General features: G+C 59.1%; 1 protein-coding gene across 9 annotated transcripts in view; it reads right to left on the bottom strand.

Annotated features, from left to right (window-relative positions):
- ANK1 (ankyrin 1) overlaps positions 1-18,695 on the bottom strand; it is a 68,240-nt gene that overhangs the window by 10,877 nt on the left and 38,668 nt on the right. For 7 of the 9 annotated variants that reach the window (XM_074852422.1, XM_074852424.1, XM_074852429.1 and 4 more), the window contains 32 exons: positions 14,092-14,190; positions 13,176-13,274; positions 12,395-12,493; positions 12,096-12,281; positions 11,859-11,957; positions 11,177-11,275; positions 10,742-10,840; positions 10,098-10,295; positions 9,916-10,014; positions 9,457-9,555; positions 9,104-9,202; positions 8,716-8,913; positions 8,451-8,549; positions 8,264-8,362; positions 6,946-7,143; positions 6,618-6,716; positions 6,143-6,241; positions 5,727-5,825; positions 5,533-5,625; positions 5,272-5,344; positions 4,848-4,871; positions 3,821-3,923; positions 3,386-3,533; positions 3,113-3,210; positions 2,804-3,028; positions 2,230-2,384; positions 1,845-2,056; positions 1,515-1,719; positions 1,231-1,327; positions 614-842; positions 324-449; positions 118-237 (listed from right to left, as the gene is read on the bottom strand). In XM_074852422.1, coding sequence (XP_074708523.1) covers positions 118-237; positions 324-449; positions 614-842; positions 1,231-1,327; positions 1,515-1,719; positions 1,845-2,056; positions 2,230-2,384; positions 2,804-3,028; positions 3,113-3,210; positions 3,386-3,533; positions 3,821-3,923; positions 4,848-4,871; positions 5,272-5,344; positions 5,533-5,625; positions 5,727-5,825; positions 6,143-6,241; positions 6,618-6,716; positions 6,946-7,143; positions 8,264-8,362; positions 8,451-8,549; positions 8,716-8,913; positions 9,104-9,202; positions 9,457-9,555; positions 9,916-10,014; positions 10,098-10,295; positions 10,742-10,840; positions 11,177-11,275; positions 11,859-11,957; positions 12,096-12,281; positions 12,395-12,493; positions 13,176-13,274; positions 14,092-14,190 — 4,074 coding nt within the window. Of the gene's footprint in view, positions 1-117; positions 238-323; positions 450-613; positions 843-1,230; positions 1,328-1,514; positions 1,720-1,844; positions 2,057-2,229; positions 2,385-2,803; positions 3,029-3,112; positions 3,211-3,385; positions 3,534-3,820; positions 3,924-4,847; positions 4,872-5,271; positions 5,345-5,532; positions 5,626-5,726; positions 5,826-6,142; positions 6,242-6,617; positions 6,717-6,945; positions 7,144-8,263; positions 8,363-8,450; positions 8,550-8,715; positions 8,914-9,103; positions 9,203-9,456; positions 9,556-9,915; positions 10,015-10,097; positions 10,296-10,741; positions 10,841-11,176; positions 11,276-11,858; positions 11,958-12,095; positions 12,282-12,394; positions 12,494-13,175; positions 13,275-14,091; positions 14,191-14,735; positions 14,766-18,695 lie in introns of those variants that run through there. The other 2 variants (XM_074852430.1, XM_074852423.1) reach the window with 2 other exon arrangements.

Raw genomic sequence — 18,695 nt, 5'->3', positions numbered from 1 at the left:
ATGGCCAGGTGGAGCAGCTGAGGAAGAAAAGCTGACGGCGAGGTCTGTCTCCTGCACCCAGGGAAAGGATGGGCCTCCACTGCCCCCTCCCAGAGGTGCCAGAGACCCAGCACTGACCTTGGTGCAGGGCGGTATGCTGATGTTCAGGTGGCAGAGCACATGCTGGAGGTCCTCATATTTCATGGCCTTGCGCAAGAAAGACAGGGAGCCACTGGCTTCCCGGCTGCTGTCCCGAACCTGAGCACCAAGAGCCCTGTTAGGTGGCCTGGCACAGGGCAGTGCAGGGGCCCCAGCTGCAGCCCAGCCCTGCACCCTGCCATTACCTTGATGGGGATGACAAGACGATTCTCCCGGAAGGACTGGAAGAGGAAGGTGCGGGGCTGAGTGGCCTTCTTGACAGGCACCAGGTTCCCTGAGAGCTCAACGTGCAAAGGCATCCCCTCTACTACCTGGCAGGGAGCAGAAAACAGGCTCAGACCCTGTGCTTCTCCTGTCCCTGGACAGGGCAGGTAACCCCAACTCTCCTCCCTGGCATCAGTCCACTGGCATCACTCTCCCCTTGCTTGGGCAGACCTCTCCCTGCTGCCCCCCACGCACGCTGCTGGGGACAAACCTCAATGTCCCTGCTGCGGGCCACCTCAGTGAAGTTCTCATGCTGCTCTAAAGTCTTGTCAACCTTGTCATCAGTCATGCAGTAGCAGCGCAGTCGGCCTTCCCGTGCATCATTCATCTTGGCAAACACCACGAATTTGGCCATGTAGGGCATGGCTGTCAGCTCCTTGTACAGCATTGTAGCAAAGTGCACGGCCTCGGCTGTGCGCGGGCAGTCAGCCAGCCAGAACCTGCGGGAGGGCTGGGTCAGGGCGCTGCCGGGCAGGTTCCCAGTGGCACCAGGAGATCTGCCCCTCCCCGACAGGAAACCATACTGCAGAGAGTGCCCCAAGAGCTCCGGGTACAGGAGCAGCCCCATCCCTGAGGGGGACCCACCCAAGCACAAAGAATGGCCCCTTCCCTCGGCACACCCGGTTGATGTGAACGTCTCCTGACACGTGCCAAGGCAGCGCTCGTGCTCCAGTCTCGAGGATGGAGGCAACAGCCCTGCGTGTGGGAATGGGGCAGCACCACAAGGAGCACAGGGGCAAGAGGCTCCTCCTGGCACAGGCTGCACCCCAGGAGGGCCCGAGGAGCAGCAGATGCCCCCAGATGAGCACATGCTTGCCCAGGACTCACCTGGCAGACACGTTGGTGGTAAAGTTAGCACACTCGTTTTCATAGACCAGCTTTGTGGTGCCTGTTATGTCTTCCCACTGGGCTTGGGCTGTCCCTCCTGCAGCAGAAAGCAAAGGTGAGCACGCTGCCCTTCCAAAAGCCTGGAGTCTGCATCCCCCAGGTATTTGCTCTCTCCACTGCCGTGACCCATCCTTAGCTCCCAGGAACTGCATCCCACTGAGGTGCCCCAGCCCATCCCCACCAGAGAGCACGCTAGCCTGCGTGACAGGGTCAGGCAGCCTCACCGATCACACTGCAGAGAAGGCGCAGGCTGGTGGTGTCACCCTCACCGCTGTCCCGGGGATTGTCCTTCCAGGACGGCGGCAGTGGGATGCGGAGGCCGATGGGGCGGTGGAACTTCCTCCGGCGCGGCTCCACCGTGACGATGGGGCTGAAGGTCGCCTGGTTCCCCAGCAGCTTGGTCACCAGCTCGTCGGGCACGGGCTGCGCCTGTGGGCAGCACAAGCATGGGCATCAGGGCCAGCTTCCCCCGGGCTGGGGCACAGCCTGGGCCTGCTGCCTACCCCGGATGGCGGGAGCCCAGCTGGGCCCCAGGCTGGGCTCTCGGGACTCACCTGCAGGGCCAGCTTCACTCCCTTGGTGACAGCGCTGTCTGGGAAGGTGGCCTGTACCATGGGCACCAGTGTGCTCTGCAAACGCCCTCCCTCGGGGCCGATCTGATCACAGTCCTGGCAAATCCGGGACATGACCACGAAGTAGAGAGGGAAGTCACTGGTGATGATGCGGCGGACCCTCTTCTTCTCCAGCTCTTCCAGGCTCTCCAGCTCTGCGAGGACAGCACGGCCACCAGTGCTCACACACCAAGCCCACGGCTGTCACCCACCACCCCCTCTGCACCAACTACGCTGTGCTCAGCTCCACCCCAGTGCCCGGGCCAGCCACAGCCTGGCCTGAGGAGACCCACATGGTGCCAAGCCCCGCCCAGCCTGGCACGCTCACCCTCATCCATGCCGTTAAGCAGCTGGTCCATGTAGCTCTCCTCGTAGCGGTTGCAGTGCTCCTTCCAGACAGAGCCGTTCTCGCTGCGCAGCACCACCAGCTCACGGTCTCTGCGCCCATACGAGGCGAAGTGTGGGATCTCCACAACGACGGGGCTGCAGACAGGAGAGGGAGGGTGCTTGCACCCACACACCACCACCGGGACACGCAGGCAGCAAGGCAGCCGTGGGCAGAGCGCCTGCCCATGCTGTACGGCCGCTGGAGGAGGAAGGCAGGACTGTTCACACCCCTCTCTCTGGGAAACGGGGCTCTGCGCCCAGCGGGACCACGCTGCTCAGGGCTTTTCCTACTGCAGCATGGCCACTGCTCCACTATGCTGGAATGACCCACCCCAGACACATGCTGCACCTGGCCGGAGGTGGGATCTCTCCTGCGCCAGACCCCCAGAAGCAGAGACGGGCAGAGCTCTTGCCCCATCTGGCAGAGACTCTAGAGGAGCCCGGATCCATCCCCAGCCCTGAGGGACGGCCCCGGCATGGGCAGCCCCATCCACTCTGTTCCCAGCTGTGCTCACCTGAGGAACTGGGCACCGGCGGGCCCCAGGGCGATGATCCGGCTGGCCAGAGCCTCCCCGTCAGCCAGCTGCGGGGGCGCGGGCAGCTTCTGGGGCTTCACCAGGCGGCAGGTGATGCGGGTTGGCGCGGCGCAGGCGCGGGGCGGGATGACCACGCGCAGCCCATGGTGCCGGCTGCCTCGCATGGAGCCGCCGCGGGCGTCCACCATGAAGCTCACCAGGAACCTGGAGCAGAGGCATAGGCAGGTGGGCACCTTGCAGCTGGCTCAGGTGCAGAGCGTGCATGTGCCAGGCGGGCTGGGCACTCACCCTGTGTGCACGGGGCTGGCCACTGGGCTGATGTTATCCGAGGTCTCGGTGGCAGGGCTGCTGGGGATCAGGGAGTCCTCGTCGAACTCCTTGGAGGGCTGTGTAAGGCAGGGAAGAGCCCCTATGGGCACAGGGTCCTATTTGGGGGTGCTGAGCCTGCCCACTCCTCCACAGTCACACACCCCTCCCTGGGCAGTCCCCACCACCCACCCCATGTTTTGGCTCTGTGGTGACGGGGGGCTCCCCCCAGGAACGCCTGTGTCTCACGCTCACCTCCTGCGGGGACACCGAGGGTGCATGCAGCAGGCTGACTTGCTCAGCTTCTGTCTCCACGGGTCCTACCTGCTCAGTCTCCTCCACTCTGGTCACCACAGTCTCGGGTGGGATGCAGGGGACCTGCAGGACAGCTGGAGACTCCACCCTGCCAGGAGAGGGCAGTGCCAGCCACTGAAGTGACAGGCCTGGGTCCCTCAGCCCCTGGCCATCCCCAGGGAGTCCCAAGGCCACTGGACAAAGGCAAACTCAGCAGTGGACCCATGTCCTGGTGCAGAAACACCGCCGACTAGCTTTGTCTGCTCTGCTACCGGTGCGGGCTCAGTGATCCATTCCTTGCCCAGAGCCATCCCTGCCCTGCTGGCATCCCAGACCAGCACCAGGCTGGCCCCATGCCCTGTAACCGCTCCCTTCCCACCATCCAGTGCCTCTTACATTTGCTCCAGTGTCATTGTGGTCACAAACTCCAGCATCTCCCTCTTGCCCTCCTGGTCCCTGGCATCGGGCATCCTGGGCTTTGGTGCGACCAGTTCCTCCTCTGAAACCAAGAGCTGGCTCAGCATGCACAGAGGCAGAAGGACAAGGGCGCACAGACATCCAGCCCTTGCCCCCATCCCTCCTCAGGGCTGGAGCCAGGGCCCACCTCTGCCTCCACTGCTGGCCACACACACTTGTCCCCTGGGTCGCAGCCAGCCATGGCGTGGCTTTGCCCTCTGCCAGACGGGGTCTGCTGGCAGGGACAAGGCCCGTGCTGCGGGCCAGTGGGACAGGAGCTGTGGTAGCTCTCAGGAGCCTCGGCTGCTAGCCAGCCCCCTTCCCACAGCACCAAGCACAGAGCAGAGCCTGCCGAGGACAGCCTGCCGTTGGATGCTGGGGACAGGAGTGCAGGCAGGGCTGGGAACGTGGGAAGGATGCCCTAACACTGCCGAGTGCATCTGCGCAGCCCCCCCTTTGGAGGCAGGAGACCAGCCAGCGCTGCCTGCTGGCCCAGTTAACATCTGCTGAGGAGTTCACCAGGGTTCGGCTCTCACCAACGCCCTACAGGAGGGAGTCCAGCACCTCCCAGAGCAGCGAGAGGCTGCTCCCAGTGATGCGGAGGGGACTGCAGCAGCACAGAGACCCTCGAGCACACGGGTTCATCCCTGCCCCCCGCCAGGATGGCACAGGGTAGTGGTGGAGGGGCACTGGAGTTTGTCATAGAACCAGACTCTTCTGGCTACTGGGCACAGGGCCTGGGGCCGAGACGGAGCCAGGGCTCCCCCACAGCAGGGGACAGCCCCATTCATGCAGTCACACCACAGCAAGCAGCACGGACACAGATGGGCAGGACGGGATGGCAGGGCCTGCACTGGATAGCACCAGCTCAGCAGCAAGACTCAGCAGATGGATGTGGCGTGCGGATGGTTAGTGGCCATGGGGTGAAATGGGCCGTTGAGCTGGGGCAGGGGGACACATTTCATACCCATTACTGTGACATGAGCAGTGCCTGCAAAGTAAGAAGAGGCAAACGTGAGGTCTCGGTGGGAGGGAGCAGGAGCAGACCAGCTGCAGCTGGGCTGGGAGCTGGTGCCACCCCACAGAGCAGGGCATGGTGTGGGGCTCTGCCTGCCCAAGGGCTCTCCGCACACTGTCCCTGCGGCACGGGACAGTGGAGAGGTTCAGGCATATCCCTCCTGCATAGTGCAGGGAAGCACCTGAGCCAGGAGGTGCCACACCCAGAGGTCTGATGGGCTCCCTTGGTCCTCTCCACACCACCACCGTGGGGCCACACAGCTCCCCCACCCTGGCCCACAGGAACACCAGTGCCCGTCCCCAGGGCTGCTGCCTGCCACACCGGCCCAGCCAGCAGATCTCTGGGATGGTGTGACCCAGCTCCAGCCCCTCACCTTCATCCTCTGACACATCCAGAATCTCATCTACAGTCTCCGGGAAGCTCATGCGGTGCTTGTCACTGACTGACTGCGGGAGCAGAGCAGAGTCAGAGGAGGCCAGCCCTTTGCTGCGCAGCCACCTGCAGCCCCCTCCTCATGTCTGGGCTAGGCACCCAGCTGCCAGCCCTGCCCAGCTGCGCCCAGTGGACCTTTGCCTGGATTCCCCTAGCCCTGGCCCTCCTCCACAGGGTGCTAGTCCCAGTCCCCAGGGCTTACCGGGATGTCGGTTTCCTCTGTGACGATCTTGAGCACATCTGTGACAGAAATGTAGCCAAGCCGCTTTGCAATGGCCAGGGGAGTGGTGCCGTTCTGTGTAAGGATGGAGCAGGTCAACAGCAGCCACAGGGAAGCCCAGGCAGGCACCCGAGCTTGCCACGGGGCGAGGAGGCGTGGGCGAGCGCTGTACTCACCGTGCTGATCTCGTTGGGAGAGGCACCGTGCTTCAGCAGCAGCGTCACAACGTCCGTGTGGCCCTGCTGCGCTGCTTGGTGCAGAGGGGTGTAGCCCAGCTGCAGGGGAAGATGGAGGGTGCTGCGTCAGTTCTGGGAGTCTGCTGCCCCAGAAATGCCCCCGGGCCTCACACCGTGCTTCATGCCTGAAGCACAAAGGCAGATCCCTCCTCTATGGGGTAAGCAAAGAGCTCTGCAGAACCCAGCAGTTGCCCAGGGCTGTAGCTAGACTACAACAGCTTCCAGCCATGGAGACAGGAGGGGGAAGAAGTGGAAGCACGGAGGGAGGCTAAGCCTTCCCTGTCAACCTGCATGCATCCCCCAACAACCTGTTGCCCAGGGCAGAAGGGTCCTTGGAACACAGGACATCTCTGTACCTTAGTCTTGGCATTGACATCAGCCTCATGCTGCAGCAAAAACTTCACCAGCTTGATGTTCCCATAGTGGCTGGCCACATGGAGTGGGGTATAGCCCATCTGAAAGATGAGATCAGGTCTCAGCCTGCCCTCAGTGGTGCTTCCTGCCCTTCTGGCAAGCCCCCATGGATATAGGATGGAGCATGTGTGCAGGTGCTGCCCAGGAGCCCAGGACCAGGGCAGAGGGCACACTGCTGATCACACCACGTTGTGCCCTGGGGTACAGGGGTGAGCTGTGGAAGCAGGCAAGAATTATCCCTCCAGGGAGGTGAGGAGAAGAGGAGGAAGAGTCCCCAAGACACAGACAAGATGGTAAGGATGCCTGTGAGAGGAAAGATTTTTGCACAAAAGAAAAGTAATGCCCCTCCTGGAGCAGGCCTAGAGGTAGTTCCCCCATGTGTTTTGCACCACAGCCATGGTCAATGCACTACTTTACCCTGGTTGTTGCGTCCACTGTGACTCCGTGTTTCACCAGAACATCAGCAACCAGCACGTGCCCCTCTTGCGCCACAAGATGGAGAGGAGTCAGGCCACTCTGCAAACAGAGGAGGTCTCAGCACGGTGGCAATGCCATCACTGCAGCTCTACCAGCAGAGACTCTAAGTCAGGTCTCCAACCTGGCAAAACTGACCAAGACGGTGCTGTTGGCCAGCGTGCTGCTGTCCGAATGCAGGGAGGCCCCGGGGCCTGGACTACCACCCCGTCTGCTACTCCCTGCTGGGCTGTTCACCGCCAGCCTGGCAGGACATGCCAGGACAACTTACCTTGTTGCCCAGGTCACCGTTGGCTTGTTTGGAGAAAAGCAGCGCCACCATGTCCGCATGCCCCTCCTGGGAAGCCAGGTGTAGGGGGGTGACTCCCTGCACAGACTCCGCATTTGCAGAGGCCCCATACTGCAGCAAGCTGCTGGCCACCTCCATCTGGTTCTGCTTGGCAGCAATGTGCAGGGGGGTGTACCCGTTCTGCAGAGAGAGAGGTCCATTGCAGCGCTCAGGCCCTGCCCAGAAGAGCAGCAGGGACAGAAGGTGCTACCTTGCCTCTCCAGGCCAGGCCTGCCCTTCCCAGCTGCTTCTGGAGCTCAGGCAAGCAGGCTCACACCCAACCATCTCCCTGACAGCAACCAGCCCCAATGCTGATGCCATATCCCACTCTTCCAGCCAAGTCAGCACAGGGGTTTCAAAGACCACCTGCTCCAGGTCCGACTGGTATCGACTGTCGTGGAGTTTTCCACACATTGATTCCTACAGCAGTACTCAGCCACCCTGGAGCTGCGAGAGGCCAGGGCAGACAAACACCTCCTAGAACGTGTCTGACTGAGGTGTGGAGCAAAACGCGCAATATGTAGGATTAGTATTCAGGCAGGGACTGCGGGGCCTTGAGCGCTGCCTGTGCTGCCACACCGCAGGAGCAAAGCAGCTGGCAGACCCCCTCTGCCCGGGGTGACACGCAGGCTGCCAGTGACGCAGACCAGCGAGGGGGGATCGGTGCTGGTACCGGCTGCTCCCAATGCTGCCCAGCAAGTCTGCGGCAGCCTGCGCAGGGGGCGAGGGGAGTGCCAGATGGCGAGGGCCGGCACCAGCAACCACTTGTCTGTTCTGAGGATGCAGCGTCTGCAAACAATGTGGGAACTGAGGCTGCCGGTCTGCTCTTTGGGGAGATGTTCCCCACACTCAGGCAGAGAGGGGCGACTCTCACGAGCTCGTGGGTTTTCTGACTCACTGCTTCATAGCTGCATGCAAACACTCGTTTGTGGTTTCCCAAACTGCCAGACCACTGCGCTGCTCTGCAGGGCTTGCCATGGAAACATGTCCCCAAGCAACAGCCACCAGCTGCCAGCAGGGACTATCCCCGGCATAGCCTGTCTGCTGGCAGAGGACGAGCGCCCAGCAGCCCTGCCTGCCCCACTGTCTGCTGCAAGGGACGGGCAGGCGTCGGCAGCAGGCATGGAGAGTGGCTAGTGGTGATCGGTCCCTTGTCCGCTCCCTGAGCGCCAGGGTCGAGAGGCAATGCTGGCCCCAGGCTGGCAGGCACTGGACACACGGCGCATCCCCACACCCCCAGGGACACCCGGACCAGCCTTACCCAGGCTGAGCTGTGCGGGGAGCTCCCCTTGGGAAGCAGCAGCTTGACGATCTCCAGGTTGTTGTGGTGCACGGCCACATGCAGCGGGGTCAGGCCATTCTGGGGAGGGGGAGAGGGCACAGACAGGTGAGACTGAGCCTTCCCCCGTACCAAACACTCCTCCCACTGCCACAGGAGCAGCACACACCTTCCCTGCTGCATTGGGGTGAGCGTCACGCGCCAGCAGCAGCTCTGCCACATCCACCTTCCCGTACTTGGCTGCAACGTGGAGAGGGGTAAATCCTTTCTGAGGAGAAAGGCAGCCCATCACAGGGTGCACAGGGGTGAGGAGGAGAGCACTGGTGCCTGCTGCAGCACAGGAGGCAGCCGCCCCTGTGACAGGGACACCGTGCCACCAGCCTGCCCGGCCTTGGCCCGGCTGGGTCACACCTTCAGTGGCCACAGCGGCCCACCTTGGTCATGCAGGTCTGGGAGGCTCCCTTCTGCAGCAGGGCCAGGGCCGTGTCCACATGCCCCTCTCTAGAGGCGATGTGCAGGGGCGTGTGCCCCGCTGTCGTAGCTAGGTTGGGGTTGGCGTTGCTCTCCAGCAGGAGCTGGACCATGCTGGTGTGGCCAATGCGTGCAGCACAGTGCAGAGGAGTCTGGTCATCCTGCAAGGGAGGCAGAGAAGCTGTTTTGGCAGATCTAGACCAGTCCCTTGCTTGTCATGCCAAAGGGGCCCCAGCTCTGCTCCTGCTGTTGCACAGCTCCTGGCAGGCTGGTTTCTGCGCAGGCAAGAGCAAAGAAACCAGCACCAGCTGTTCCCAGAGCTGGACTATCACACAGGTTCTCTGTACCCACCTTGGCCTTGGCATTGGCTTTGGCTTTGTTCTGTAGCAGGTACTTTGCCACATCTGTGTGCCCAGCTCTGGCTGCCATGTGTAGGGGCGTCTCCACTTTCTGCACCAAGGACAGGATAAAGTGTCAAGGCCATAGGAGGGGATATGCCTTCCTGCCACCATTCCTCCGGTCTGAGCACAGGAGAGCAGTGCCCACAGCCTCTGCTGGCCCCTACCAGTTCCTCCTGCCAGCACAAAGTGAGGGGCACCAGGGATTGCTCAGGAGAGCAGAGAGAGCAGGACTTGGGCAACCCCCACCTCCTGATGGACCCCGCCACGCTGAGTCCCCACAGCCCCAGTCAGGGTGGGACTCACCACATTGGACACATTAGGAGAGGCTCCACGCTGTAGCAGGGTCTTGACGATGGGCAAGTGCCCCATGAAGGCAGCCACATGCAGGGGGGTCAGGCCAGACTGCAAAGAGAAAGGGGCCAGGATCCAAGATGGGGTTGATGGCCTTGCCAACACGTCTTCCTGCCCCCTCCTCCCCCTCCCCAGGGCACACTCCAGCACAGAGGCAAACTCCGGGTGACCAGCCTGGCCCTGACAGCCTGGCAGGTGAGCTGACGGGATCACGGAGAGCTGCTGCCGGCCCTCCAGTCCCCTTGCCCTGCAGAGAGTAAGCTGTGGGGAGATGCTGCCAGGCTCAATGGGTCCTGAGCTGCAAAGAGCTCTAAGCCACAATGAAAAAGGTGCCTGGGGACCAGAAGAGGCACCAGGACCATCTGCACAGGCAGCAGCAGGAGAGCCAGGGCTGTGCTGCAGCCCACCTACCTCCGTGACGGCATCGATGGAGGCACCCGTCTTCAGCAACAGCTCCATCACCCGGATGTGGTTCTTCTTGCAAGCAATATGGAGTGGCGTGAAGCCATTCTGCAGACGGAGAGATAGACAGTCATTTCTGAGAACAGTCTCCCTCTCCTCCGCCCCAGACCTGCCTGCCCCTCCTCACTCACCAGGGCCCGGGAGTTGGGCTTGGCCCCCTTCTCCACCAGCAGCTTGGCCACGCGGTGGTGCCCGCAGTGTGCGGCCACGTGCAGCGGCGTTAGGTGGTCCAAGGTGATGTCGTCGATCTCGGCGCTGTACTGCAGGAGCAGGCGCACGCAGTCCAGGTGGTCGCCCTGCGCTGCCATGTGGATCGGCGACAAGCCGTTCTGCGACCGCGGAGCGGGGCATCAGGGCTGGGCTAGGGTGGGGATCGGGCATCCCACCCAGCCCCTGCCTCGCTCCCCTGGCCACAGCTCTGGGGCAGAAGAGACGATGTGTTCCCCAGGGGGGAGCCCCGACATCCCTCACCAAGACTTACAGGGGAGCAACGCTGAGCAGAGGGCAGGGCCTGCAGCACTGCTGCCACGGGGCAGGCTGTCCCCAGGCCAACCCCTTCTCAGGGCTGGTCCCTTTGAAGCACGCAGCCCTCAGGCAAAGGGCTCCAGCTAGGGCCAAGGAGGAGGTCAGGAAGCTCCTTACCCCTTGGCAGGCCAAAAACTCAGCACCAGCCCAGCCACGGGTGACATGCAGCAACTGTGCACAGCTTGTTACCCCCCCCCGTGCTGCCCTGGCACCTGGCACCAAGCACAAGCCCACAGTGACCTGTGGGTACCTTGGTTTTGGCTTGAATGGGAGCCCCATGGTCCAGCAGGATCTCCGCAATTCGCACATGTCCATTACGAGCTGCACAGTGGAGAGGGGTCAGCTCATCCTGGGGAGAGAGAAGGTTTCAAGGGCTCAGTGTGGGCAAGGAAGGGCAGGGCTGCCCTCACCAGGAGAGTAAGAGGGACTTTGGACTTGTTTGCAAAATAAGGCAAAACTGAGCCTGCCCTCAGCTCCCAGGGCACACCCACTGTAGCCATGCAGCCTCCTCTCACCTCTGCATGCCCCAGCAAAAACCCCGGGCCATCCCCTTAGTGCACCAGGGACCTTCCCTCACAGACCCAGCAAGATGTTCACAGGGTATGTGCATCATGGCATGCACAACACACAAGGAGCTCGGGGAGGGAGACGGCCCACGTACTTGCTGGTGATTCAGAATTCTCACCTTGGTCCTTGTCTCTATATGGGCCCCGCGGTCCAGCAGCAGTCGTACCATGATGATGTTGCCCCGGCGGGAGGCTATGTGCAGGGGAGTGATCCCATTCTGACAGAAGGAACGGCAGTCTGTTAGAGGAAGCAACCCCTTCTCTTTTCCCCCCAGGGCTGCAAAGGAGGCAGGGAGCGAACACGGACAGAGGGCAGTGGAGAGCTAAATCCCTGCCCAGAGACGGTGGGGGGAACAGCTTGTTTGATAAGGCTGGAGAGAGGGTGAGCACCTGCTCCTGCCTGCAGCTCAGGCTGCGGACAGAAGCTGCGCAGAGCTCACAGGAAAGTGCCAGCTCATGGGTCTGGCTGCACCCATGGGACTGGAAGAGGCACGCCAACTGCAGGGGCTATAAGCTCTGCCCTGCAGCGTCAGCACCAGCTTTCCCTCAGCCTGGACACAAGGTCCCAAGAGCTTCCAGGGGTGCATGGCTGCATCCAACAGAGGGGAGACAGTAGAAAAGGCCCACACTGGTTACTGATGGCAGGTCCCCTACCATGCATCAGTGTGCTACCTTCTGCATTGTCCCACCTCACCAGCGCACCCAGCAGCTGCCGCTGTACCTACATGGAAAGGATGCACAGCATCCTCCCCTGGTGCTGGAGCAGTACCAGTCCCAGCGGCCCTCCTACTTTGCACTCACCTGGGGTGTGAAGTTGACACTGGCTCCACGGTTCAGCAGTAATTGGGCCACACTGAGATTCTCGTAGTGGGCTGCAATGTGCAAGGGGGTAAATCCAGTCTAGGGGAAAGAAGGAGGGATCAGCCCAGCCAGACACATGCTCCCTGCTGAAAGGATGAATAAATACAGCATACCAAGCTGCTGTTCTCCCTGGGGATGTGGGAAAGCTCCCAGAGACAGGATGGGAAAGCCACACACCTTGGAGAGGACATCAGCATTGGGGTCATTCTGCAGCAGGACAGCAGCTGTGCGAGTGTCGTCGTTGCGGGCTGCAATGTGCAGGGCGGGCAGGCGGACTTTACCCTTTGTCCCATAGTTGATAAGGTGAGCAACCACGTTCTCATGCCCTTGCTGCAGAGCCACAGCTAGTGGCGTAAAGCCATCCTGCCAAGGAGAGGCAGGTGAGAGGGGGAGAGCTGAGGAGCCATGGCAGCACATGGCACATCCAACAGCAGCCCCAACAAGTAGGGCCCTAGGGTCCTCCCCAGGGATCTCACCTCTGTGGCTACATTCTGGTTGGCTCCATTTTCCAGCAAGAACTTAACAACTTCCAGGTGGTTTTCCTGCGCTGCCATGTAGAGGGGCGTGAAGCCTTTCTGCAAACACAGGGCCATGCACATCAACACAACTCCTCCTCAAGTTTCTCAAGCTCCTTGCAGACCCACACCCCATCAACACCCACATCCCCAGCTCATCGAACTGGGGCTAAAGCACACACAGTGTGGGTGGGAAAAAGGAAGAAATTGGCAACAGTGGAGTAATAGAGAGCTGGAGCCCAAGGCTCCCCACATCCGGAAGGAACCAGAGGATGCTTCACAACAAGTCAACCCAGGAGGCACTACTCTCCCTTGCTTCAGGGACGTTTCTCCCATCAGGCAAAAGCTGAAGAGCTTGCAGCCCCACCAGGCCCAAGAAAGAGAGAATGAAGAAGGCACAGTGTGCAGAGCTGCAGAGGTTGCTGGACACCTCACTGCTGTACCAGGGAGGCATTGGCCACGAGTCCTCCTAGCTGAGTTCAGCATGCTTGTGAGTGCTGCCACGGACTCCCTCAGCAGAGACACCATGCTGGTCTCCCCCATCCCTCAAGACTCCCTCCCCCACCACTCACACACTCATCTTCTTTCAGAAGTCTGGCAGAGCAGTCCTTGCCCCTGAACAGGACTGGAGAGAAACTGTCAAGGGCTGCTGAAATGTCCATGCTGGGCCCAGTTCCCACCATGAGGACACCACCACCATGCATGCCGGGTGCTCTTCCCACCCCAGCCCAGGTCACTCTACCTGTGACTGCGCATTGACGTTGGCCCCATAGTTCACCAGTTCCCGGACCACGTCCAGTTGTCCAGCCAGGGCAGCAATGTGCAGGGCTGTGTTTCCCTTCTGAAAGACACCACAGGGCAGCACTCAGGGGCTGGAGCAGCCCAGGATGGCAGGGAAAGATGGGCCTGACATGTGCTAACACACGTGCAAACAGAGCAGCTGGCCAGCGGAAGCCTGTGGGGCCATGCAGCCCTTGCTCCATGCCTCATCCCTGCTACAGACCAGGCAGCTGCCCTTCATATTTGCTGGCCAGCAAAGAGAGTGATTTCATCTTCTCCATGAAGTTACTGGCAGCAAAAGCATTGTCAGGCTCTGTGTATTTCCAGCACTGAGAGATGAGGAGGGGAGGGAGGATGGGGGAGCTGAGCTGGCAGTCTTCAGGCAAAACTGCAGTGTGTGCCCTGGTAGCCAAGGCATCCCAGCAGAGCTAAGGGATGATAAACAGCCTGGAAAATGCAGACACAGGCTCTTCCGACTTGTGCCTTTGGGTGGTGTGGCAGAATGCCAGACTCCGCTCCGCACCCCAGCCCTGCCAGAGCACTGGGGAGGTGGCAAGCCAGGCCCCCTCCTGCTCTCACAGCCCTTCAGATGGTGCTGGAGGCTGCTCATTTGTCAGCCCCGCTTGCTTGCACCGTTGTCTTGCTTGTCACCGAGCAAGAACCACACCCCGCCGTGGTGATGCAAGAGGAGGATGATATGTTATTTATGGAGCACCACAGCTCTCCAGGCCCCAGCCCAGCAGCACTGCCACCAGCACAGCCTTTCCAGGGGCTGAAAGCAAACAGCATGATTCATTGCTCAGCTACTGCTGCTGTGTCTGGCAGCAACAGCAGGGTGCGGAGTTGTGACTAATGTGACCAGACTCCCTTGTCCTCACCTTGGTTGTTGTCTCCAAAATGATCTCCTTGTGCAGCAGCTCCACCACCATTTTCACGTGGCCCTCCTTGGAGGCCAGGTGCAAGGCGTTCAGCCCATTCTGGAGGGAGCAAAGGTGGGAGAGGGGCATTAGTCACCTGCTGGGGCTGGGGCTCTCCGGGGAACCCCCTGCTCTGTGAAGACACGACTGTGGGCACTTGGCCCACGCTGAAGAAAGTCCAGGCTGGTGGGAGCAGGAGCCGTTGCTGTGCCCTTGAGCCCTGCACTGGCATCCAGCACGACAGCCACGGTTAGCTCCATGCTGCCAGGGCAACTGCACACAGCTGGACGCTGAGGTGCTGACCAGTGCTGGAGGTTTCTCCATGAGCAAAACGTGCAGCCCCCGTAGACGATTTCCTACGGATGGGTGGCACCACAGCTCCGTGTGCGTGCGTTTGGCTCCACAGGCAGTTTCAGTCCTTCCTGCTCATGACACACCCCCAGTGTCAACTCCTGTCTTTGCTCAAGTGACTGTCCTTGGGGTGCCCCCCCCCCCCAATCGCCAGTCCACAGTCAGGCTTTTCAAACCTAAAGCACGGAGCTGAGCTTTGTGTACGGCCCAGGGTGAGGATGCACCATAGCTGCTGTGTAAATGCACATACAAACCTTAAACTTTAACATTTACACAGACAGAGGTGCAGTGAGAAGCTCAGCCTGGGTCAATGATTTTATCAAGCAGCAGCCAAATTTCACAACAGTTCAGGAGCTTCCAGTCCAGCAGCTGGCTTCTTCCTGGCTTTGCAGACTGCCCACCAACAGTCCCATCCTGCAGCCCATGCTCAGCAGAGGGTCAGCTTCGCTCCCTCAGAGTTCAGCTGCAGAAAAGGGTGCAGAGAAAGTGTTGACTGTGCCACTGCTAAGCTCTACCAGTTCCAGGAAGCTCCCAAACAACTGAAGTGACTTCTCAGGAACATCTCTGCAAGTGCCCCAGTTTAGCTCGCCTTTTTCCTACAGATGGAATCTGAGCACTAGGAGCACAGGGCTGGCCAGTGCCCTTTTAGCATCCCTGGGCTGTCAGATGGAGGTGTCAGGCCAGTCAGCATCCTAGAGGTTGCTAATAGAGCTTCTGTTCCATTATTTCTGACACCCTATTCCACTTCCCAGACATGAACAAAAGGGCTGGGGTATTTGCTGGCAAAGAGGTTAAATACCAGCAATTTCAGATGTCACTTTTTCCCCATAAGGCAAACTTCCGTCGTCCCTCACTTCTCCCAGGTGGATGCACTATGTTTACTCACCCCTACGCAATGCTGTCACATGGCAGAGAGATGCCAGCTCCTTGGGAGCACACAGTCCTGCCCAAGTACTCCACCTCCCAACCATCTGTTTCGGCTCCTGTAGAGTACAGGAAGGTCACTTCACAGAATTGCTTCATCCCCACCTGAATATAGGTTGGGGAGCAGAAAATGCCCAGGGAGGCTCTGGTTCCAGCCCTCAACACTCCAGTTAAACTCTGAACAGCTTCAGGAGTGTTATCACACTGGAAAAAGGCTTTCCACCCTCTCTCACTCAAAGCACCAGCTATCCAGGCTCATAGTCGAGAGTCACAGATTCTTTTGCTCAACTCTGATTACAGCACAAAGAAAAAACACCTAAAAATTCACAGGCTTCCTCAGCATATCAACTCCAAAGTCCCCTAGAGCCTCAAGCACAAAAGGCCTGCTTCCAAGGGAAAATAAAGTGGGAATGCTGCAACACCCACAGAACAGAGCCACTGAAAGCAAACGCTTCCCAACCAGGCCTGGCTGCGCTGAGCCCATCGCCTTGGTCAAGCCCAGCTTCTTTGGCTAAGACACACCTCCACAACCCCATACAGATGGTCACTGACACCCTTACCTTCATGAGCTCACAAGTTGGATACATGGCCACAGACACACAAGATTTTTCTTGGTTACACTCATGCAACAAATGCCTGGAATGCAAGACCACAGATGCTCCGTTGCTCTCCTCAGCACATATGCCCTTTTACGCAAGGGATTCATAAATAACCTTTTGAATGCTGAAAACCTGTGAGCAATCATTATTCTCTGCCCTTACAGCAATAAGCACAATGTTTGCAGAAGATTGTTTCCCAGCGGCCCATCGATATTTCTGCTCCAGGAACAATACAGGCTGTTTTGCACATTTGCTTTGGCTTGACAGCTCATCCGACCCAAAACCGCCACAGGATGTGCTTAATTTGAAAGGTGCTGTATTCTCCTCACTAAGCACCGCAAACACTTCCCAGAAATCCCAGTCGCTGGCTGTCAATGCGACAAACGCAGCCCTACAGAAAAACACAAAAGGTGGGACTTCGCACTTAGCCTGTACCAAAGCAGGGCCCTGCCCTGGACTGCCCGACAGACTGTGACTGGCCACCCCAGAGACTATCTCCTGGCACCCATGTGCTAGCGCAGCGCTGTTCCGGGCTGGTGAGGGTCCTGGCAGCAAGGCACGCTCATCCTCAGGCCTCCAGCTCCTCATGGATGACATGGGAGCACGCAGGAATTCGAAACACGAGTGAGGCGGATGATGAAGACGCTGATGCAGATGGCAGCAATGAAGGGGATGAAATCGGCGGGATGAAGATCAGATGGCATGTCAAGGTCTCTGCACTTGAGTAAGAATACAGGGCCTGTGGGATAGGTCTGACCACATATATCCCTCTTTATTCTATACAGGACATGTGAGGTTGGACCTTTCCCACAGGTCTGATATTCCTCAGAAGAAAACCCAAAAATGCCATCTAACCTCAGGGAGATGGCAGGAACCAGTGCAAAGACGTCACTGAAAGAAGTGCCTCATACTGTTGTAGCCATGTGCTCCCCGTCAAGGCATTAAATCCCCTCACCAGCACCAGAAATCTGACTAGAAACAGGACTCGCAGCCAGTCAGTGGAGACAGCTGATGACTGACCATCTCTCTGGGGTAGGAAGAAGTTCAAAGCCATCATCTTTACCTTGTGGCTGGGTGTCCCTGTTTCAACTCTTTGCAGAGCCCTCTCCAGAACCATTCCTCTACACTAGAGTGGTACAGGAGCAGCGGACATAGAAATCCTCCCTCTGCTTTTAGGCTTGTCATAGAAAATGAGTGAACATCCATGGTGCACTCTGCTTGTGGAGTCTCCCACCCCAAGGCATGGGCCAGCGTGACCAAACACAGCCCCCACCTACTCTCGCCCCTCCAGACACCCCAGAAACTGGCAGGAGGAATTCTGAGCTGCTTGTGAACAGGCAAAGTAAGATGATTTTCCCTGCCAGGTTCCACTCCAGCCTCTGCACAGAGGGCATACATGAATGTGCCACACATGGCAGCATCCCCAGTTCTTCCTGGAGAGGAGAGCAGCACAGACGTCAGCATCAGGATCTCCCTGCTCCTTGTGACTTGCTTTCCCAGAGGTCTGCAAGGGAGCAGTGGGTGCATTAAACACCTATTTGTCTCTGCTCACTTGTAGCTAAGCGCTTGGAAGCAGGAGCAGTGAGACTGCTTCCAGCTACTGGCCCTGCTGCTGTGGCTCAATTACAGGGGCTTCTGCTCCCCCAAGAGAGACTAAGGGAGCAGTAGTTGGGTTTAACGACTGGCCCAAATACTGAAATGAAGCACACCAACTTGGAAGATCCTGCTGGGTGCAAGCACACGATCTGCTCAGTACTGAGTGCAAGCCAAGTCCTGCAGCCCAGTGCTAAGAGCATGTCACATGGCCTCTCCTCTTTTCAAACCCTGTACATCTCCAAAATCGTTATGGGGTCAGAGCCTCTAACCCACCAACGGGATCCAGCAGAAAAGCTCATCTTCAAATGAGTCTGAAACTGAAAATTTTCTACCTCTTTCTCCCTGCAAGAGCCCTCTGATCTAAATCCCCTATGTCCCCACACAGCCACAGGATAGAAGTCTTTGAGAGTATCTGAATGCTGATTATCAACTAATAATAGATAATACAGTAATGAACAAAATTAGCATCTCCTGAGCTTTCCCCAAACCTCATCTAGTGTCCCAGAGAGGTGAATGCAAGCTGCAGTGCCCTGGGGGCCTGCAGAAGCCCAGCATCCCTGCACGGTACCATCAGTCAGAAAAGAAAAGGAGACGGTGACATTTGCAGGGGGAACCTGTCTGCAGTAACTGCACTGGCCACTGCAGTGCACAGGTCTGAACTACGCGTGGTTTGGGGACTTGATACTGAACCAGGTGAATACACATTTATGCTACCTGCTGAGTCAGCCTCCCCAGCATCACTAATGCTCTGGAAAGCAGCCGACAGTGCAGTCTGTCTGTTCCCCCTGTTCAGCCCAAGCCCCCTGCCTGAGTCTCTTCCTACAGCACCTACCCCAATTCAGGCTGAGCTACTTGCATTTGGCAGCTACACAGATACAAAATGTTCCGTCGATTATGTGCAAACAGTTCCTCTGTGCCTGCAGCTCTCCTCTCCTGGGGCAGACCTGTCTCTGCTCTGGGCTAGGAGGGGCTCCACCTGCCCAGCCCCTCCCAAGCCACCAAGACTGGCATTTTGCAGACATTCCCTGCTTGGGTTAGGCTGCAGCTTCTGGGAATCTGAAAGCCTGAGCATTGCAGGCAAGGGGAATATCCCCA

The sequence above is a fragment of the Strix uralensis genome, chromosome 28 (assembly GCF_047716275.1).
Source record: "Strix uralensis isolate ZFMK-TIS-50842 chromosome 28, bStrUra1, whole genome shotgun sequence".
NCBI lineage: Eukaryota > Metazoa > Chordata > Aves > Strigiformes > Strigidae > Strix > Strix uralensis.
This window is presented reverse-complemented; position numbering and strand designations above follow the sequence as displayed.